The sequence below is a fragment of the Oryctolagus cuniculus genome, chromosome 5 (assembly GCF_964237555.1).
Source record: "Oryctolagus cuniculus chromosome 5, mOryCun1.1, whole genome shotgun sequence".
In the NCBI taxonomy this organism is placed as follows: domain Eukaryota; kingdom Metazoa; phylum Chordata; class Mammalia; order Lagomorpha; family Leporidae; genus Oryctolagus; species Oryctolagus cuniculus.
Window position 1 is genome coordinate 160719562 of NC_091436.1, and position 23709 is coordinate 160743270.

The 23709-nt window shown below is 39.4% G+C and overlaps 1 protein-coding gene across 2 annotated transcripts in view; it reads left to right on the forward strand.

Annotated features, from left to right (window-relative positions):
- Nucleotides 1-23709, forward strand: part of LOC100356714 (uncharacterized) — a 365960-nt gene that overhangs the window by 108512 nt on the left and 233739 nt on the right. For both annotated transcript variants that reach the window (XM_051855131.2, XM_070074870.1), the window contains exons 9-11: nucleotides 13812-13879; nucleotides 18516-18636; nucleotides 21326-21559. In XM_051855131.2, coding sequence (XP_051711091.2) covers nucleotides 13812-13879; nucleotides 18516-18636; nucleotides 21326-21559 — 423 coding nt within the window. The remainder of the gene's footprint in view (nucleotides 1-13811; nucleotides 13880-18515; nucleotides 18637-21325; nucleotides 21560-23709) is intronic.

A 23709-nucleotide genomic window follows, 5' to 3' on the forward strand; every position in this document is an offset into this window, starting at 1 on the left:
TGCATGGTATGATTCTAATTCTTTTAAATTTGCTGAGACTTGCTTTATGGCCTAGTATGTGATCAATCCTAGAGAAGGTTCCATGCACTGCTGAGAAGAATGTGAAGTCTGTAGATGTAGGGTTGAAAGTTCTGTAGATATCTGTTAGATCCATTTGGGCAATAGTGTCAATTAAATCTGCTGTTTCCTTGTTGATCTTCTGTCCGGATGATCTGTCTATTTCTGAGAGTGGAGTATTGAAGTCCCCCAGTACTATTGTATTGGAATCTAAATCTCCCTTTAAGTCCCTTAACATATCTTTTAAATAGACCGGTGCCCTGTGATTAGGTGCATATACATTTATAATAGTTACATCTTCCTGTTGAATTGAACCCTTAATCATTATATAGTGTCCCTCTTTGTCTCTCTTAACAGTTTTTGTATTAAAGTTAATTTTGTATGATATTAATATGGCTACACCTGCTTTTTTTTGGTTTCTGTTGGCATGGAATATCTTTTTCCAACCTTTCACTTTCAGTCTGCATGCCTCTTTGTTAGAGAGATGTGTTTCTTGTAGGCAACAAATAGTTGGGTTGTGTTCTTTGAGCCAGTCAGCCAAACGGTGTCTTTTAACTGAAGAATTCAGACCATTAATGTTCAATGTGACTATTGATACGTAGTGACTTTGCCCTGCCATTTTCCTGGAAATATTTTCTAGTATATGCTTTGAGCTTCCCATGCTATTTTACTGGTAGGTGTTCTTCCTTTCCCTTCTTTCATATTGATGACCGTGTTTCTGTGTTTCTGAGTGTAGCACATCTTTAAGTATCTTTTGCAGGGCCGGACGAGTGGCCACAAAGTCTTTCAATTTCTGTTTGCTATGAAAGGTCTTTATTTCACCTTCATTCACAAATGAGAGCTTGGCAGGATATAATATTCTGGGCTGGCAATTTTTCTCTCTTAGCACCTGTGCTATGTCTCGCCATTCCCTCCTAGCCTGTAGTGTTTCTGATGAGAAGTCTGCTGTGAGTCTGATTGGAGATCCTCTGAGAGTAATCTGACGTTTCTCTCTTGCACATTTTAGGATCTTTTCTTTATGTTTCACTGTGGTAAGTTTAATTACCACGTGTCGTGGTGAGGATCTCTTTTGGTCATGTTTATTGGGGGTTCTATGAGCTTCCTGTACTAGGATGTCTCTGTCCTTCTCCAAACTGGGAAAGTTCTCTGCTAGTATCTCACTAAAAAGGCCTTCCAATCCTTTCTCTCTCTCCATGCCTTCAGGAACTCCTAGAACTCGAATGTTGGTTTTTTTAATAGTATCCTGTAGATTCCCAACAATATTTTTTAGATTTCTAATTTCCTCTTCTTTTCTTTGGTTTGACTGTATGTTTTCCTGTGCTCTATCTTCTAAGTCCGATATTCTCTCTTCTGCTTCACCCATTCTGTTTTTAAGGCTTTCTAATGTGTTTGTCATTTGATCTATTGAGCTCTTCATTTCATTTTGATTTCTCTTCACTATCACACTTTCCTGTTCTACTAGTTTCTGAGTTTCATTTTGATTCTTCCTTAAAATTTCATTTTCACGAGAGAGATTTTCAATCTTGTCCAATAAGGATTTCTGTAGTTCAAGGATTTGCTTTTGAAAACTTCTAAATGTTCTTATCATAAATTTTTTGAAATCCGTGTCTTGCATTTCTTCTATCTCATCATCTTCATAATCTTGGTTTGGGGTGTTTTGTTTATTTGGAGGCATCATAGTGTCATCGTTGATCTTGTTCTCTCGATTTCTGTGTTTGTTACTTGGCATAGTTAAATCTTGCGTCACTGTGCGTTTTTTTTTATTTTATTTTATTTTATACTATGTCCGTGTTAAGTGGACTGCCTGCTGTTGGAGGAGCCTTGGAGGCTTGAGATGGGTGCGGCCTGAGAGCTCTGCTTGGTTCTTCCTGGTTAAGGGTGTGCAAAGGTGACACCCTCAGGTTATGCGTGGTAAATCTCTCTCTTTTTATTTATTTATTTATTTTATTTATTCAGGGGGTAAGTAACACCGCACGGCAGGGCTGTGCAGAATTGATGGTATTTAGCTTCTAGTCTCTGGCTTCTACCCACAGAGTCCGTTTAGGCTCCTCTGGACTCCCACTGGGTTGCCTAGGCTACTGAATTGTAGTGACTCAGTTCCTTAGCTCTCCCCCGTTGATATGTAAATCCAGAGAGGGGGCCTGCTCTTTGTCTCTTGCGAATTCTTCAAGCCTTGCAGCCTTGCAACCTTTGCAAGGTTAGGGGGAAGAGAAATCCCCAAGCTTTTTTTTTTCCTTCTTTCCGGTGGTGAGTTTGCTGCACTTTCTGGCCCCCCTCTAGATTCTGACCCCCGTTTCCCCACCAATGTCTCGGGTTATTGAGCTCACCTCCCCTTCCAGCGCTGATGTGTGGACTTGGAGCCCTGGACGTCCCAACTCTCCCCGCTGTTGTCTGTGTGGCATGCACTCCCCTTCGAGCACTGGCGCGCAGACCCTGCGGCTTCCGCGGCTCGGTCCCACGGCTCGGCTTCTGCGCGGTGGGCGACCTTGTTCTCCCAGTAGGTCCTCCGATTCACAGCCACTCGATCCAGAAGAGTTTCCTCTGCAATATTTTCCTGGTTCTTTTTTCTGAGGCTACCGTAACTCCCCTTTTATTAAACTAAATTTTCCCGGAATATCGGTGCGTGCCCTCACTATTCTGCCATCTTGGCTCCCAAAATCCTGTCTTTTGCAACAAAATGGATACAATTGGAAACCGTTATACTTAGTAAAATAAGACAGTCCCCAAAAGACGAGTATCATGTTTTCTCTGATATGTGGCAGTTAATATAGAACACAAAAAATGTATAGAAATGAAAGATATCTTGTGCTATGATTGTTGTTTTTAGTCCTTGTTTATACTCCTGTGCTCTTCCTACTTTTTACTTATTGAATATTATGATTGGTGAATTAATCCTGTGATTATAGAGTGGATTAAAATTATGTCCTTGCAACAATTAAAGAAAAAAGACAAAAAAGAAGAAAGGAGAGGTATTGAAGGAGGGAGGATGGAGGGAGGGAAGTATGGTTATCTTCTTAAAACAGTACCCATGAAATACATGAAATAGGGGCTTACACTATGGCGTAGCAGGTTAAGTCTCTACCTTTGGCTCTGGCATCTCATAGACACCAGTTTGAGACCCGGCTGCTCTGCTTCTGATCCAGTTCCCCAGTAATGGCGTGGGAAAGCAGTGGAAGAAGGCCAGGTACTTGGGCCACTGTGCCATGTGGGAGATCTGGAAGAATCTCCTGTCTCCTGATTACAGATAGGCCCATACCCAGCCATTGCAGCCATTTGGGGAGTGAACCAGTGGATGGAAGACCTCTCTCTCTGCCTCTCCCTCTCTCTCTAACTCTGCCTCTCATACAGATAAATACATCTGAAAAGTAAGAAATAAAACATTTAAGCTTCTTCATGTGGTCCCAATCTCCCTCAGTAATTCTGGTCGTGTCCTGCTAAGGAAGTCAGTCTGGTTGCCGGTTCCTGCTCAGGGTGTTTTTCAGATGGCCTGTTAGTTAATAAGAAAATATTGGACACCTCCGTGGACATGCCTAAGAGGTGGGGGTTCAGGAGTGGTTGTGTCAACATTTGTATGAAGCATGTCGGGAGTGTTAAAAAATAAATACATCATCTTGTGTCAAAATGAAAATGTAGCCAAAATAACATAATCAGAGTTAATAACATTCATAATAATTTTACCTACTATCCAATTTATACTTAAATTCTATAGAAAATGTCCATTTCTATGTGTTTGTCCAAAGCAGGACCCATGCCTCTGGTCCTATATTCCATCAGAAGCTTGACATATTGACGTGGTCAGATGTGCCACTGGTGTTCTGAAGACAAAGTTGTCCTATCAATTATTCATTTTTAATATTTTATTTTACTTCCCCTGTAATGGAATTTCTACCAAAAAGATATTGTGTATAGAAACAGCTTTAATGGCATTAAGTCATCAGTAGACATTTTTCTCTCAATAAGTAAGATTTTGTTTTTAATATCAGAAATATTTTTTCCTCTCTGCTCCATATATCTCAATAAAGCAGTTGTTAAAAATAGCTTAAAATTTTGTCAATTCATGGAGCTCCTCAGAAATGAAACCGCCATGAATTTTTAAAGTGCTGTACTCATTATTTTTATGGCTATTCCTCTTATATACTATCCCAGATAATTTGTTCCCTTTTTGATTTTACAGTTTTTTGGGATCATGACACATACTTGTGTCTTCCTTTTAATATTCTCTTGCAGACTAATAGAAAATCCATTCTTCTAGGGACTGGGTTATGACTTCCACTAATTCAGAGGATAAGGTAATATTCCATGAAAAGTCAAATTAGAGGTAGCTTTCATCGTTGCTCCATGAAAACTGAAGCAAGTGTTCCACTTTTACATCTGGAGACCAGAGTTCTTCATCTTGTTTCCTCTGGAGACTATGATGCTGTCTATGGTTTAGAGTAGCACATTTCTTACAAGGGCAAAACAGCACTGTAGACAGTCGGTGGAAGTTACTTCCTATCACTGAATTCAAGCTCCTCCTGGATTATCTACATGTGAGAAGAGGATTTGGGGAGTTTTCTTCATTGAATATAATGATTTTGCTCCTTGTGGTTTTTGAGGAAGAGAATATAAAGTTTCTAGCATTTTAACTTCAGGTTTAAAGCATCCAAATTTTTACAGACTTGGTTAAACATGCTTCTCTTTATCAGGTAAGAATTAAGATCTTTGAGGTTTGTCAAGACATTAATGCATAATGTTTTTTAGCTTGATGCCTGTCAGGTTAATTCTTCAGTATAAATCAGTTTATGACTGTTAATCATATGTTACAGGTGCTATATTTAAAGTGAATTATTTAATAAGTTGTACCCTTCAAAAGATAGTTCTATTCTTGCTTTTATTTCACTCATTGGACTTTCAGCAATGTATTTGTATTTGTAAACATCATAGTAGAATTGTTGATAATATCACACCTGCATATTCTTGATATAAACAAGGCCAATAAGTTATCAAAATTGTTTGTAGTTGTGGACTTAAATATATATATTTTTTTTGGTAAAACTGAGAACAAATGCAAATGGTTCTGTAATTAAACAGAGTGCTTCTTTTTCTGTTAATATTCATTTATTTGAAAAGCAGAGTTTCAGAGAGAGAAAGGGAGAGATACAGAGACAGAGAGAGTTCTTCTGTTTGCTGGTTCATTCCCCAAATGGCCACAATAACTGGGGATGGGCCAATCTGAAGTGAGGAGCCGGGAGCTCCTTCCAGGTCTCCCAAGTGGGTACAGAGGTCAAAGTACTTGGACCATCCTCTGCCACTTTTCTAGGCACATTATTAGGAAGCTGTATCAGAAGTGGAGCAACCACACACAAAGGGGCACCCATATGGGATGCTGGTGTTACAGGTGGTGGCTTTACCTGCTGTACCACAACGCTTGTCCCCAAAGACAGCAATTCTACATAACATGTAGAATATCAACTATTTTCAAGCAAAATATACTGAAATACATTTCTTATATTTTTGGTGCAAAATCATGTAACTTTTTAGTTTTTAGGAGAAAATCAGGGGCAAGGCATTTGGCCTAGCGTTTAAGACTCCAGTTCGGGTGCTTGTGTCTCATATCAGAGTGCCTGAGTTGCACACCCAGGCCTGGCTCCTATTCCAGCTGCCTGCTGACGCAGACTCTGGAAGCATTGATAATCTCAAGCTGTTGAGTGCCTGTCCCACCCATGTCAGATGTGGACGTTGTTCCTGGCTCCCGGGTTTGTTCCTGGCCCATTTCTATCATGTGGGCTTTTGAGAAGTAACCCAGCAAGTGGGACCACTCTGTCTGTCTGCCTGCCTCTCAAATAAGTAAAGAAAAACTTAAAAAGAAGAAATTTGAAGAACTGTCATTGAATTCAAAGCTAGTTTCAGCATTGCTATTTACTGACGTTTTATGGATTTGGTACATAGAATTCCAGAGTAGAGATGATTTTCTGTAATAGGTTGTTATTATTTCTAAACATACAGTTACAGTACAGAAATATTTTTCTGTTTGTTTACCTATGAATCATTGTTTTTTATTAGAGTTGTTTCAAATCATTTAAATATAAATGAATATGAAACTCACAATTCACTACTAGGGTTAGGAGCAGGTGCTGTGGAAGTCAGCTACCTTAGCTCAACCTCACCTATGTGTTGCTCAGTTTCCTTACTTGTAAAATGATGATAATAATTGTATCTACCTGAAATCAATAATGGAAAGATTTATGGACTGATGCATATGATGTTAGTGATTTGTCCATTGGAGTGTTCAACCACTATCAACTAGGTTTGAATGATGGTCTTCATTTCTTCTTCTCCTTATAGTAGCATTACCACAGGAAAGAACATGAGTTTGAATATCAGCATCCACATAAAATATTCAACAGTCAGTAAAAAGAAAAGTATACATCTATCCAGTTGTGTGGAATCAAATTTGCTCTTTGGTGACTTTTACTATCTATCAAGACAGAGCTAAAGGATCTGCAGATATTTATGAAAATCTATTGCTATTTAGAGGAATTATTCCATGTTTCTAAAATTTATATGAGAGGCAGAAATAGAGATAGAGATCCAGATTGAGATTGAGATAGAGAGAGATAAGGAGGGAGAGGAGAGAAGAGTGGAGGGGAGGGGAAGGTAGGGGAGGGGAGAGTAGGGAAGGGGAGGGGGAGAGAGGAGAGGAGAGGAGAGGAGAGGAGAGGAGAGGAGAGGAGAGGAGAGGAGAGATGTCCAAATGTCCAGAATGATGTCTGGGACTGGGTTGGAGCTGAAACTAAAAGCTGGAAATTCAATTCAAGTGGCAGCATTATGATTATCTAGGGTATCATTGCTGCATCCCAGGTCCTCGGTTAGCAGGAAGCTGGAGTCAAACTTCAGACTCAGGGACTGTGATATATAGACCTTTAGTGTCTCAACCACTAGGCTAAACACCCATCCCTGTCTTCCTTGAAGAACAATGACTAAAATGATCTTGCCTGCCTTGTAACATTTTTTTCATATTGCTTTTGGAAAAGGTGATCCAGGCTAAGAAAAGCTAAAGAGATAGTTTTGGAAAAATCAATATTTAAATTTTTTATGATAACTAGTGAGACTTTTGAATTTTATTTGGATTCTACATAAATAATAAGATTACCATCTTAATATCTGGTTCACTAATAATGTTTACTGATAATTTTTGCTAAATAGTTCCCTGAATATTCCCCCATCATAGCAAACTACTGCTTATTTAGATTAATAGGATATGGTGGAAAGTCTATGTTGCAAAATATTCCAGAATAAATTTTTGTACAAAGGAAGAGCTATTTTCATATAAAAGAAGAACTATGATGAAAGTTGCATGAAATAATTGTTACATATTAAAGTTTGTAAAAAATCTCTAGTGAAGAGATAAATTTTAATTTATTCACTTCTTATAAATAATAAATGCTGCTCAAATACTTGAAAGGATTTGAAAATAGTTGGCTCTATATGAGAAAGCTGATTCTCTGTGTGAACAGTGCTTGAAGTCTTTGATTCCTTTAGGGATAATGATTGTTGCAAAGGGAAATAGCATAGCATTTAACAGAGTTATAATGTCTAGCTCTTTCCATTCATTTCCAAGGGATCACAGGCTCCACTGTGTACACTAACCTTGATAAAATGCTGTAAGGTCTTTAAGCCTTAATTTACCCATTTCTGAAATAAATATGGCATTGCAGTGCATATATCACTAGCCTGTTGTGAAGATTAAATGATACAACATATACAGTGAAACATATGATCTAATGCAAAAAAATTGTATAGAGGTGTCTCACAGAATGACTTCCACAATTCCCAACTTCTAATTCCATCTTACTGATAGTGACAGCCAGAGCCTCTGATCTTTTGTATCTCACTCTTATCACTGCTATTTGAAAATCTCTAAACATTTCACAAATTGAATGCATCCATCATGAAAGCTTAAATTTTGCTCCTCAAAACCCTGTTCATTACTTACCCTGTCATTTCCATCTCAGTAAGTGGCACCAAAGTCCAGCAATTTACTTAAGCCAGATACCAAAATTCATCTTTGATTATTTTCCCTGAATTCTCCCATCTAGTACATCAGCAAAACTTTATAGCTCAGTGAAGAGACTAACCCTACTACTTATATTCTATCTGCCATTTCCTCCTGGGTAAGTTTACCAGCTCGCTAATTGATGAGTCTGAATATATTTACTCCTGCATCAGGGGCAGAGGTTTCTGGTTTGCTTTTGATCCCATTGCAACTAAGTGAGACTGTGGAAATTGTGTCCACTGTGTTTCTTCTTCCCTCCCAGAGTCTATCTGTACCCTTCTCCTCTGTGGTCTGCCACAGGAAGCTAAATTGTGAAGCCCCATCATTATGGTTCTTGTGCCTTTTACTTTCAGGTGGCTTCTGATGGGGTGTTTCAGCCAGTCATAGGAGGGAAGGGAGAGAGAGTTTTTAGGAAAATTCCTCCTCTATGGGAATCAAGGCTCCCCGGAACAGCTTTATCATTCCACCTAGCATCACTGTTGTACTCAAGATGGATGCCTCTGTGTGAGTCTGTCTGGTGCCAGAACTGGCGCCCACTCTGTCTCTATCTCTTCAAGCCTATAGGTGGAAACAGCCCTTATAATATAGTCTCTAATGGATAATTTTGTACTACACCTTTGTCAATAAATATCCCTCCTCAAACAATCTTACTTTGAGAATGTGTGTGTTTCAGGAACACCTCCCCCCTTCTATATGGCAGTAAATGTGGGCTCTCTCTGTGGTTAATGACAACGTAATGTATGTCAAGCTCGAATTTGGTAGCATCACACCCACCTGGGAACTATCCACCATGGCTTCTTGTCAGAGGTTTCAACCGAAAGCCAGTAGAGCCTCTCTGTTCTTGGATTTCTCATCAAACAATTTCTCATTCCTTCTACAAATCCCAAAGAATTCGGTTTTGGAGGGGAAGAAACCATAACAGATGTCCATTTTAATGCCTGATTCCTTTATTTTTCCTCATTCTGCAGTTCAACATCCACCAAGAGCCAAGGGAATGCTTCCGTATTCCTCTTGCTGTCTGACTGCGACACCTTCTTCTTAATGTTCTCCGTATTGAGGGGCTATTTCCTCTCTCCAATTATATGACGCAATAGTAGTTGAATTTTGCTGAGAAACATGATTTATAGGAGAGGAGAATAAACAAACCTCTATTTAATATTTTCAAAGTTTCATTTCTGACCATGCACAAATCAGCTAATATCCTTTTTTTGCTTAAAAGTTCACTGGCTTCTCAAGTGGACATAGCATGTAGATTCACCATCATCCTCTGTGAGTCCAGCAAGATCTGGCTTGTGCTAATGGTTCCAACCCCATATCCCAGTATTCTCTCCTGGTGCCTATACTGAAGTCACACTCATCTTTCAACTTTCTTTGTAACTCTTATTTTCAAATAAATAAAATAAATCCTTAAAAACTAAAAAAAACAAAACAAAACAAAACAAAAAACAAAAAACTAGAACATATAGGATTCATTACTATCCTAAATTTTGGACATCTTGAAAATTATCTCCCATGGGGGAGGGGCTGAGTAAACAACAGATTTGGGGGCTTAAAAGTGGAGGTTTCTGTAATAGCATCCCAAATATGAGATTGACATTGAAATTCACAATACTTTGAGGAGAGTGTTAGTGAAGGCTTAAGGTACCTTGAAGAAGATATGACCACAGATCTCATGGTCTTTGAGACCCTGGGGTAAGGGCTGGTAGGAAAGTGAGGATAATCCAATTGGAAAACGGAGGAAGGGAAAGTCTCATGATGGAGTGTCAGAGAGTTTAGGCATGCCATTGCCTGCAATTATGTGGAAAGTAGACAATGTACATAATGAACTAGATAAATGAACTAAGAAGATTCCCAACCAGAGGGTTTTAAATGTTACCTGGTTTCTTCTTGTTGTTTACTATAAAATGTGAAAAATAAACTATAGGAAGGACTACTAACCAAATAAGTGATGACATGATGGCTTTGGAAAATTTTAGTCTCCCAATATAGCAAACAATGCTAAAATGAAAAATAGCCTCCTAGAAAAGGTCCAGTGCCGGAAAAGCATGGTTCAAAGATGAAGCAGAAGGTGTCACTGTCAAAACTTCTGTTAATATATCAGAATAATCAAGAGTGGATCCTCAGAATACTATTCACTCAGACAAAAGATACTAGAAAGATTACGGGTGTGTCACAATTACTCTCAACAAAACAATAACGGTGATAGCCCTCATTCTGTCAGTGCAAATCCAAGGTAGAGATGGTCTTACTTGGAAGGTCCTTGTGGATTCCACTCTTTATCTAGTGACGGGGTCACCAACAAGATTCACAGAAAAATTAGGAAGTTTTAAATGAATTATATAAAGGGTCTTAAAAAGTTTATAGATAATATGTATTATGAAATGGTGATATATAACTTTCAAAACTATTTCACACCAAAATAAAGTTCAACAAATTTGTTGTAATATGACTGAAGAGTTTAGTTTGAAGCATTAAGAAGGATAAGATATTAGTTTGAACAGAGTCCCTACCCAAGCAACATAAATTCAGATAAAATTGAAGCAAGAACAAACATCAGATTTATAGTAAATTTTGGGTAGAAGAATGGTGAAATCATCGATGCTTTATGTGACAATGCCCCAAAGAAATCAGTAGTTTGGAAAAGTGTAACTTGTTTTAAGACTGGGTAAGGAAAAGTTGAAGATGAAACCTCAGTGGCAGACCATCCACGTCAAACGTCAATTGGTGAGGAAAAAGTTAATCTTATTAAAGTGCTACTTGAAGAAAACTGGTAATTAATAGCAGAAACAATAGCCAACAACATAAAAATCTTGCACAATCCCAAATAAAAGATTAAAGTGGAGCAATCTTTCTGATTGATGGTTGCCAAAACTGTTGCAGTCAAGTCAGCTGCAGACAGACAACAGTTTTCAAAGAACATTTCAAACAAGTGGAATCAAAGATCCTGCCCCATTTCTTTTAAGAATTATAACAGGAGATAAAAGGTGGTCTTGCCGACATTATCCTGAAGATAAGGGACAACCAGAGCAATGCCTACTAAGAGTTGGAAGTGGTCCAATTAATGCAAAATGAACAACCAAGAACAAAGGTCATGGCCACCATCGGATACTCAGCACATTTTTGCTTGTTGACTTCTCAGAAGACCCAACAGATATCATCTGCTTATTAGCAGAGGTGTCTGATAAAGTTAACCGAAACTTTAGCGGAAAACATGTCCAAGAAACCTTCATCAAAGAGTCCTTCTCCCGCGTGACAACCTCTTGCTCATGCCTCTCCTTGAACAAGGCAAATTTTGAGAGCACTTCTGTAGGAAATCATTAGGCATCCATTCTTCAATCCCGCTTTGGTTTATTCTGGCTTTTTTGTTTCCTAACACTGAAAAATAATCTTTAAAGGCATCATTTTCTTTAGTTAATAATGTAAAAAAGACTGCATTGATTTGGTTAAATTCCCAGGACTGTCCATTCTTTAAGGATGGACCTAATGGTATTGCTTATAAAAGTATCTTGATGGGACTGATGTTGAAAACTAAAGGTTTTTGTTTTTTATACTTCATTTTTTACTTCGTTTTTTCCCATGAACTTCTTCAAGCCCCTCTGTACAAGCAGGAAAATCACCTGTTCGACTTGAATGGAACAGAGAACAAAATGATGAGGAGTCTTCGGAACTTCAGAATATACTAGCAGAAAGAAGGCTGAGAAAACTACTTTGCTAAAAAGATGTGCTACCTCCATGAAAAAGGAGATTCAGAATACATTTGGTTCTTCATCAAACATCCAATATTTGCTTGTCTGAAATTTACAACTACTAAGGACCTGTGATCCCAGCTCCTTGTATAAATCTCTTTATTTGTGTGGTGCCTGTGTACATTAGAAGAGTTGTCTGTGTGACCACAAGCATATAGCAGACATTAAAAACTACAGCTTTCATCTTGAGCTCCTTATCACTATTGCTCTCTCTCTACCATTCACCTTAACTAAATATACTGATATTTGCCTGTATGGGGTCCTTTCAAAACATTTGCAAGGGTATTACTTATAGTATTAACAAAGTTCCTATAACTTAGTTTGCATATGATAACCCTGGTTTATTCTTATTGTTTTCTTTTATTCTCCTACTGTCCTGGACTGGATGATAAATAATAATATGACTAGCATTCTCCACATCTTGCGTTATTTCCATGCCCGTGTTCTAAAACCACACCATTGTGTGTAATGTCTGCACCTGTCTATAGTGGGGTTGAAGGTAGGGTAAGAGAGCAACATTGGAAGAGACAAAGAAAGCCTACTGGTATTCTCAATGTGTTTCTCCCCTTCCTTTTGTTATATGGTTTACTTTCTACTCCACCTTCTTGGTCAACAAGGAGCTAATCAAGTGAGGAAAGTTGGGCACCATAATATGATGGCTGCCAAAGGCGTAAACCCCAGGTCTTATTTATCTATGAAAAACTTAGCATTTTTGTATCAGTATATCTTGGTCTTAGAAAAAACAGTTTTTACACAAATGTTGCAAACGTGCTGTAGCACACAAAAAATCTTAATGTCATAAAAAATACCCACAAACTACAAAATGGAAAATCTAGGTTACAAAATAATAATTACCATATCAGTCTCTTTCTGTAATCAATAAAATACGTCTAATAACTACAGTATGAAGTGTAGAAACCAATATTTTTACCAATGGACTATGGGCTAATGAGTTGAAATCCATGATCTGAAATTCTTGGGACCAGAAGTATTCTCTTTTTTTGGATATTTTCAGGTTTTAAAAAATGTGTTTATAGGCAGGCGCCGCGGCTCAATAGGCTAATCCTCCACCTAGAGGCGCCGGCACCCCGGGTTCTAGTCCCGGTCGGGGCGCCAGATCCTGTCCTGGTTGCCCCTCTTCCAGGCCAGCTCTCTGCTGTGGCCAGGGAGTGCAGTGGAGGATGGCCCAAGTGCTTGGGCCCTGCACCCGCATGGGAGACCAGGAGAAGCACCTGGCTCCTGCCTTCGGATCAGCGCGGTGCGCCGGCCACAGCGCGACAGCCGTGGCGGCCATTGGAGGGTGAACCAATGGCAAAGGAAGACCTTTCTCTCTGTCTTTCTCTCTCACTCTCCACTCTGCCTGTCAAAAAAAAAAAAAAAATGTGTTTATAAATAATATCGTGGAGATGGCACCCAATTCTAAACACAAAGTTAATTTATCTTTCCTAAATGGGAGTACTTTAAGATAAGCTTATTTTGTTGCAAAAATTTTAAATTAGTACTTAGTTTTATCCATTATTCAAGTTTCCCATGAACTTTTGAAGATCCCTGCTATACCATATACACATAGCATGGAGACTTTTAGTGTGCCTGTGTTTTGACCCATTTTAATTTCAAATATGGAATTTTCTACTGATGGCATCATGTGGGTGCGCAGAAAGTTTCAAATTTTGTAGAATTTCCCATTTTGGATTTTTAGACTAGGGATTCTCAGTCTGTGAATCACAGAATTAGTACGTACTCTCTAAGGGGAAAAATAAGAATAATGGCAAGTTTAAGATCTAATTCAAAAGTGACTTGATGTCAGGTTCTGGCTCTTGGCATAGGATGTGCCTGTTCCAAAAAGATAGAAACGCGCGGATTCATCGCTGGGTGTCTGGTGTCCTGTTAAAGCTGTGTTCAAAGGTTTTCATGTCATTGTGCTGCTCTTTAACTTTAATGATTTTATCTTACCTCTATTTTCTTTCATGCAGGATTTGAAATTTGAAGGGGAAGGACTCATTTCTTCGTCACAGTTAAAGACTTATGGGACTTTTGGAAAGTATGTTCCTTGATGATAGACTGAATGCATCTTATTTGTGTGTGCATGTGTGTTTTGCTCTCAATTAAATATGGGCCAAATATAGGTGAATGAACACCCCCCATCCCCCCTGCTGCCCAATTAGATTTACACTAAGGTAACAATTTTGGGAACGATGACCCCATTTCATACTGGAATATATCTGTGCCTTTTTCTTTATATATAATGTCTGCAGAAGGGGAATTATAGCCGTGATAGTATAGCTGGGAGCCATGTCTTAGGGATCTCTTAGAAAATATCTGAATCCTTGGTCCAGTGTAAGGACGTCTGAGATTCAGATGTGGCATTGCTGCTCCCTCGTCTCCGGGGCGCATTGATATCCGGGAAGGATCACCAGAAGTTCTCAAGTTGGATGATTTCACTTCGAATGTTCAGCTGTATCCTTCTGACTATGACCTTGAGCAGCACAGCCAATGCTCCTCAGCCTTGGTTTCTCATCAGTTAAGCAGAGATAATACTAACAATACATTTCTCATCAGTTAAGCAGAGATAATATAATAATACTAATAATACAAAAATTTGCTTATAAATAATATCCTGGGGATGGAACCCAATTCTAAACACAAAGTTAAATTAGTTAAAGAGTGAAATTAGTTAAGAAATACAATACATTTGGAAGAATCCCTTGAATATGCTGAGCACTCAGTAGACACCAGTTATCCCAACAGCAGTGGTCCCCAACAAGGATCACTCTGGCCTGCAGGGAATATTTGGCAATAGACATTTTCGATAGTCTCAGCTGGGTCTAGGTGTAGCGGTATGTAGTGGGCAGAGACCAGGGATCCTGCCCAGTGTTCTACCATGCACCATGCAGCCCCCACAGGAAAGAATTATTTGATCTAAAATGTTAATCTTGCTGAGTTGGAGGAGTCTATTGTATAGTAAGGTTGCTTACTCATCGTCATTGAATCCTACTAGCAGTACAAAAAGATACCTAGTGGAATGAGTCTTGTTTTCTTGTGCATACCAGTGCCTGAGGGACTAGGCTGTGCAGACAGTATCATATATATATATATATATATATATTTTTTTTTTTTTTTTGACAGGCAGAGTGGACAGTGAGAGAGAGAGACAGAGAGAAAGGTCTTCCTTTGCCGTTGGTTCACCCTCCAATGGCCGCCGCGGCCAGCGCGCTGCGGCCGGCGCACCGCGCTGATCCGATGGCAGGAGCCAGGAGCCAGGTGCTTTTCCTGGTCTCCCATGGGGTGCAGGGCCCAAGCACCTGGGCCATCCTCCACTGCACTCCCTGGCCACAGCAGAGGGCTGGCCTGGAAGAGGGGCAACCGGGACAGAATCCGGAGCCCCGACCGGGACTAGAACCCGGTGTGCCGGCGCCGCTAGGCGGAGGATTAGCCTAGTGAGCCGCGGCGCCGGCAGACAGTATCATATATTACGAAGGTGTCATTTCAACACTCAAAGTAGTGGTCAGTTAAGTATAGAATAGCAGGCCTCCCCATGTCCAGTGTTTCTAATGATAGGACTTTCTATGAAAATGACTAGGAACATTTCCCAGACTTTAAATGTGAGAAAGTTAATTATAGGATAACTTATAATAATGAAAATAGGAACTAATGTAAGTATCAAGCAATAAGGGATCACTTAAATAAATTATGGTAGGCCCATAGAATTAAATACTAGGCAATACCTAAAAATTATGCTGTAGCACACAAAAAATCTTAATGTCATAAAAAATACCCACAAACTACAAAATGGAAAATCTAGGTTACAAAATAATAATTACCATATCAGTCTCTTTCTGTAATCAATAAAATACGTCTAATAACTACAGTATGAAGTGTAGAAACCAATATTTTTACCAATGGACTATGGGCTAATGAGTTGAAATCCATGATCTGAAATTCTTGGGACCAGAAGTATTCTCTTTTTTTGGATATTTTCAGGTTTTAAAAAATGTGTTTATAGGCAGGCGCCGCGGCTCAATAGGCTAATCCTCCACCTAGAGGCGCCGGCACCCCGGGTTCTAGTCCCGGTCGGGGCGCCAGATCCTGTCCTGGTTGCCCCTCTTCCAGGCCAGCTCTCTGCTGTGGCCAGGGAGTGCAGTGGAGGATGGCCCAAGTGCTTGGGCCCTGCACCCGCATGGGAGACCAGGAGAAGCACCTGGCTCCTGCCTTCGGATCAGCGCGGTGCGCCGGCCACAGCGCGACAGCCGTGGCGGCCATTGGAGGGTGAACCAATGGCAAAGGAAGACCTTTCTCTCTGTCTTTCTCTCTCACTCTCCACTCTGCCTGTCAAAAAAAAAAAAAAAAATGTGTTTATAAATAATATCGTGGAGATGGCACCCAATTCTAAACACAAAGTTAATTTATCTTTCCTAAATGGGAGTACTTTAAGATAAGCTTATTTTGTTGCAAAAATTTTAAATTAGTACTTAGTTTTATCCATTATTCAAGTTTCCCATGAACTTTTGAAGATCCCTGCTATACCATATACACATAGCATGGAGACTTTTAGTGTGCCTGTGTTTTGACCCATTTTAATTTCAAATATGGAATTTTCTACTGATGGCATCATGTGGGTGCGCAGAAAGTTTCAAATTTTGTAGAATTTCCCATTTTGGATTTTTAGACTAGGGATTCTCAGTCTGTGAATCACAGAATTAGTACGTACTCTCTAAGGGGAAAAATAAGAATAATGGCAAGTTTAAGATCTAATTCAAAAGTGACTTGATGTCAGGTTCTGGCTCTTGGCATAGGATGTGCCTGTTCCAAAAAGATAGAAACGCGCGGATTCATCGCTGGGTGTCTGGTGTCCTGTTAAAGCTGTGTTCAAGGGTTTTCATGTCATTGTGCTGCTCTTTAACTTTAATGAAAGTGCTTTTAGAGATCATATAATTACTAAAAAAATTGGGACTGCAACTGGGAGTCATGTTTTTTTCTCTTTTAGGATTATAATCCTGAATTTAGTGTCTAATTATTTAGGTTTTGTTTTTAGGATTATTTAGGTTATATATCATGTACCTAATTATTTAGGTTATGTTTTTAGGATATTTCTGAGAGCCTTAAAATTCTTGCCAACTGAACAAAGTAGGAAACTGAGGAAATCATGTCCTGTGGGTAGCATATACTGTTTGATGTTTACTAATGAAATCTGTTTACCTTCATAACTGTATAATAGGGCCATTAAAGACAATAGATACAGTAGTTTAAAAGTAATAACATTTACAACAAAGTGTATTTAATTTGAGATTGAATTGCCAGCAAATGGGTGTCCTAATGAACCTTTATGTCAATGTAGCTCCAACCAAATTAAGGAAAATCATTTGTATCACAGGAAACTAAATCAACAGCGAGACCCTGAAAGGCTGTTCTGGAGAGGGTAAGTCATTGTCACAGAGGGCCCTGCTGATGGAATTCAGCTTAAGTTAGGAGAAGGGAGATAGAAGACCCTTCTTAATCCAGATGAATTTGAGAAATCAGGCAGCAACTGTCAGGGTTTGAGGGCTTAAAATGAAAATAAAAATAAAGGAGTCAACAATAACCATGAATGAAGTGAGTAAATGTTAATAGGAAGGAAAGAGCCTAGGGAACATGGTGAGGGTAGAAACAGATATTGATCTCTGGCCATTGCACTAAAACACAAAAAGCTTATGTCGAGTCAGCAATTCATCTATTTAAATGATTTTTCCTCTATGTGTCCCTACCTATTTATAAGATCAAAGGCAAAAGGGATAGGAAATGAAGTGGCAGAAAGTCTTATGGAATACTGTGTTCATTTTCTGCATCTCTGAGTACTGAATCCACAGGTCCAGGACAGGCACAATGGAAAATAGTTAGGCCTATCGTCATGGTCTCTACTGATCATGTACAGAGGGTATATATTGTCCTGCTTCCTGAAACAAAGAGTTTACAAACTGTCCAGCTCTCTGCTGTGGCCAGGGAGTGCAGTGGAGGATGGCCCAAGTGCTTGGGCCCTGCACCCCATGGGAGACCAGGAGAAGCACCTGGCTCCTGCCATCGGATCAGCGCGGTGCGCCGGCCACAGCGGCCATTGGAGGGTGAACCAACAGCAAAAGGAAGACCTTTCTCTCTGTCTCTCTCTCTCACTGTGCACTCTGCCTGTCAAAAAAAAAACAAAAACAAAACAAAACAAAAAAAAAAACTAAGATTTACAGAGTATTTACATCATAAGAGGTATTATAAGTAAGCTAGAGATGACTGAGAGAGTACAAGTGGATGTGAGTTAGGTTATAACACAACCTAAGCCACTTTGTATAAAGGGCTCAAATGCGGCTGCATTTTGGTTTCTTTGGGGATGTAGGATGTCCTGGAACAAATCCCCACCGATACTAACATACAACTACTTGATCTACTGGTGATTTCTGAAATAAGTGAGGTTTTAATTACTGGGTGTTCAGTAGCTAATATGGTGAATTTTATATTTGATGGGGCCATGCTTTTAAAACCACTCATGAAAAGCAATTTCTACAATGTATTGTTTGTCTAATTCTTATGTACTCTAGCAAAATGTTTCAGGAAAATGTCAAATTGTGCTGTGATTACAAAGGTAAACCTTTCCTTTATACTCCATTGTCAATTTCTCTTTCTTTTTTCTTCCCTCTTTCTTATACCTACTGCAGAACTCCAAGTCAACCATACGTTACAAGTCCGACTGTTTGTAAAAAGGACAGAGTCCCCAAGCTTGGTGGCCTTACAGTTGTAACGGATGATTCGAAGGGAGCATCAGGACCCTGCTGGAAGGTGAGGCTCTTGCTATTCACTTTTCTTCCGAGGCCACATGTTAAATGATTAGATTAATGGTGTTGACTCAGTCGCCTGTTAAGTTTTTCTCCTGTAAGACTAGAGACACAGAGTTTTGATAGGTCTTCATAAACATTTTTGGTGAAAATTCTATGTCAAAATAAAATGGCTAAATACTCTCAACAGTGAAGCCACTGGAATTTCTTAAAACGTGGTAGCAGTGGGACCAAACCAGTCCCTGCTAGACAATGAAGCAGGCCTGCCACCATGCAAATGAGACAAGCCTTGAGATTTGATGAATCTTCTATCTCTTTCTCCTACTCGTCTGACACTCGCTTTGAGGAAGGTTGTAAATGCAAGAGAGATTGTGGTATAATTCCTCAGACTGGCATTTCTGCCCCCTAGTCACCATTCGATTATCTTCCAAATTGCTGTGTTTCAGAGAGATAAAGATTTTTTATGGCTTGCTGACTTGAAACAAGCTCAGGAGCCAGCAAAGAGATGGCTAAGCGGCCATGCATAGTAATTCCATTGGTAAATGACAAAATCTTTGTTTGTATGACATTTCCAAAATTACTACAGAAGATGAATCTAAAACACAAAATGTCACATTTGGCATGCAAAACTATCACAATATATTTCAGTATAAAATTCATAGAGGCGTTTAATTTAGAATGTGTTTAATAACTCTGTCTGTCTGCATCAGTAATCCTGCCTTGAGGTTTAAAAAGATTGTCTTATTTATTCACATGGTGTTAATTTTTAAAATATTTTTGGAAACCAAAATATTAAGGTTAAGTCTTTATTGTTAATTAAGGTTTTCTAATTAAACCAAAAATAATTGTTATTCCAATTAGCTTTTAAGTATGACTTGTGTGAAAAAAAAAAAAAAACAAAAGAATTGGAACAACTTTCACTGTTTATTTAACTGTGACTTAATTCCAGAAGCACACAATCTACATGGAAATATATATTTTCTCCCACAAAGTAAAGTCTAGGCAGGATTAAAATATGCTTATTGTTGGCTATGTATTAACTGGTGGTACTACTACTTCAGATATCCAAGGGAACAACTTGTCTACAAAGATGACATTTTAAAAAATATTTGAGGGTGCTGGGACTGTGGCACAGCAGGTTAAAGCCCCAGCCTGCATTGCTGGCATCCTATATGGGCACTGGTTTGAGTCCTGGCTGCTCCACTTCTCATCAAGCTCCCTGCTAATGGCCTGGCAAAGCAGTGGAGGATGGCCCAAGTGCTTGGATCCCTGCACCCACTTGGGAGACTTGGGGGAGTCTCCTGGCTCTTGGCTTTGGATCCTCTCAGTTCTAGCCGTTGTGGCCGTTTGTGGAGTGAACCAGTGGATGGAAGCCCTCTCCATCTCTGTCTGTCTCTACCTCTTTCTGTAACTCTATCTTTCAAATAAATAAAATGTATCTTTAAAAACATAAAAATATATATTTATTTGAGAGGCAGAGACAAAGAGGGACACATGCAAACAAACACACACACACATGCACAAAAGTAGACAGAGTGATACAAAAGTACTCCCATTCATTGGTTCACTCGCCAAATGCCTCTACCAGCTGGGGATAAAAACTCCTGGAACCTGGCACTAGGAACTCAGTGCAGGTATCCTCTGTGATTGGCAGGAACCCAATCCTTGAATCATCAGTGCTGTTTCCCAGGGTCTGCCTTGGCAGGAAGGTGGAGTCTGGAGTCAGAGTCAAGTAGAGAACCCAGGTGTTCCGATGTAGAATTTGAGAGTCTTAACCAGTATCTTCACTACTAGGCCATACATCCAGCCCAATAACATTATTTTGCCTTAAAGCAAAATGTAACAGAAGATTGTTCAAGGTCAAATTATTCTGAAAACTATTAGGAACTTGTGAGTATAGAAACATAACTGACATTTGAGTTATCAATAAATCTTGTTTAATCTGAAACAATAGTCCGTTAAAATCTTATCAGTTTGCAATAACTTGTCAGCACCTACTAAGAATGAAAATGGTCTACTCTTATCTTTATATGGAGAAGGGAATTCAAACGTCCTCTTAAATATTCTTCAATCATGTCTTTCAGTATGAAGCAATTTGTGCTAAGTTTTAGGGTAAAGCCTACACAAGTGTTTCCCTCCCTCCCTTATATTTTGACTCTCATTGGAAGCCTAGGGAGTAAGTTGATATGTTGAAAGTAGGGAGATAGTCCATTCAATGGCGAGTTAGTGTGGATTGTTAGTCTGCTCTTGTCAGCATGACATTAGGGTCCATGATCAGTGTGGTAGGTCATGGCTGTCTGCTTTCAAACTCCCAGTCTGAAGCTTACTACCATGTTCACCCAACCCCTATATCTTAGAAGTCATGCTGTGTGGTTTTTACAAATGTTGGTTTCCTGCTAATTCTATCTTATTATAAGAGATGAATGGTTTCTGATGTCACAGATCATTAACATACCATGTTTAAAAATTGGCTAAACTTTCCCTTCCATCATCGGTAGGTTTGCCTTTTGACCCCTTAATTGTAAGTCCCGTGTCCTTGTCTGTTATCATTGCTAATCATTGCTAATACCTGACAATTACAGGTTAAGTAAAAATAATTATCTGCATTTTTTCCCCTCTGAGAGACCCATTGTTGCTAATTGTGTGGTTTTGCCCAGTTCCTGCATAATTCAAGAACTCTGCCTTTTACATAGGTTGAGCAGTCTCAGCCGCCACAGCCTCTCCAAATAAGGATCAAATGCATCAGGGGCCTCAAGAACAAGGCTCCCCAAGGCTTTTACCTCCTTAGAGCATCCTTGCTTGGTCGACCAGGGGGCTGTGTCTTGCCTTGGTGGCAAACAGAGCAACTGAAGACGAGAACACGTCCAGTAAGGCATGGTGGAAATTTCTATGATGTGGGGCTGTATTTCCATGAAAGCCTTTACGTGGTAAGCTGATCCTTTGTGTTGTGTGCACACATGACTTTCTTTTATTTAGTTTCTTTGCTCTCCCTAGCTATCTACCTTTCATCTCTACCTGTGTAACTTGAAATGATTAACTTTGTGCAGTAAACAGAAAAGATTTCATTCATGCATGCATTTTTTAAAATATTTATTTTATTTATTTGAAAGACAGAGTTACAGAGAGAGGTAGAGACAGAGAGAAAGGTCTTCCATCCACTGGTTCACTCCCCAAATGGCCGCAATGGCCAGAGCTGTGCCGATCTGAAGCCAGGAGCCAGGAGCTTCCTCCAGTTCTCCCATGTGGGTGCAGGAGCCCAAGGACTTGGGCCATCTTCCACTGCTTTCCCAAGCCATAACAGAGAGCTGGATCAGAAGAGGAGCAGCCGGGACTAGAACGGGTGCCCATATGGGATTCCGGTGCTTCAGTCCAGGGCTTTAACCTGCTGTGCCACAGCACCGGCCCCCATGCATGCATTCTTAATGCACACAATAAATGTCTGCTGAAACCTGTTAAGTGCAAAGCATTGTGCAGACTGGAAATGTCATTCATATTTATCAAGGACATATTATAGATTCCCTTTTTAAAGATTTATTTTATGTATTTGAAAGGCAGAGTGATAAAGACACAGAGAGAGTTCTTCCATGTGTTGGTTCAACTCTCAAATGGTTCAATGGCCAAGTCTGAGCCAGGCCAAAGCCAGGAGCCAGGAACTCCATCCAAGTCTCCCACATAGGTGGCATGGTCCCAAACACTTGGACCATCTTCTGTTGCTTTTCCAGGAGCATTAGCAGGGAGCTGGATCAGAAGTAGAGCAACCAGGAGTGGAACCTGCACTTAGATATGGGATGCTGGTATCAGAAGCAGTGGCTTAATTTGCTGACTACAAAGACAGCTCCTAGGTTTTTGATCTAGTTCCTCCCTTTTTTAGAATTTGCAAGACTAGGGATCATTGATGTGTTCATTTGGTATGTGATGCGTGTGTACATGTAAAAGTAGCCAAGGACCCTGATTTTAAGTGAGAATCAAGCTTTAGGTAAGAAGCAAAATTGGAGAGGCCCTATGAAATATCTCTGATGCACATAGTGGAGTGTGGTGGACCATGCAAGAGATTTCTGGAGTGGACAGTGATGGAGAGGAAGCAGTAAGAGCAGAATGATCCTGGGTGCAGCACCAAGAGCAGGGATCAGAGGGTGCTGATTAGGTTATGAAATAGAGCAAGGAGCCTTAGTTTTTTGAAGAATGTCAGCTCTGGAGAGATTATCTCCTATGGAACTCCAACCTGAACTAACGAAAGGGGTCTGCATAAGTCTCAGACCCTTTGTTTTGTGTTGATGCATTGGTGGTGGACATGGGCATGGACTGCTCACACAGAATTGCCTTTTCCATTATTCATTTGCATTACTAAATATTATATGTCAAAAGAGATATTCCAGGGTCATATTCAAGTAGAAAATAATTTTTTCTAAAATAAGGAATCTGATTTCTTTCCTCATGGCCCCTTAGGCCTTATGTTAAAAGGTATCCTTTTGATTAATCTTTTTATGTGGTATTTCATTAAAGGTGGCAATATCCTCTTCATTTAAATATATTCTTCATATGGTGCAATGCATTTATTCTGGATACTGAATGACCAGCTGAAAAATTTTTGAGTTAAAAGTGTAGCTATAAAAATGAAGCATTCTGTAAAGTTGATCTATACACAGCAAACCTATGATGCCATATTAACTTCCAAAATTCGAGAAGAAATTTAATTTTCAACATTTGTTTTCCACCCTGTTCACTTTTGGCTAATATACTTGAGCATCATAGCTCCCTTTAAAATTTTTTTAACTTTTTTTTCATTTTTTAACTAATGATTCTGAAGTGAACTGCAAAAAAAAAAATGTGAAAAAATAGGGTCCGTAAAAGCCACATCCATCTCTGAAAAACAAGTGCTAAATTTCTGCTGAACACGTTGCTATTTGGGAGTGGACAGGGGTCAAACAATTAAAAACTATTTGTTGTTGGCAGCCATGTCCTAAATAAATATTTAGAGAATTTCACAGCTTAAATCTAAACCATATATCCACAGCCAGCTTCAGACATGGTTTGGAAACATGGTAGCCATGGTGGTAGTGACACCAAAAGTCTTCTT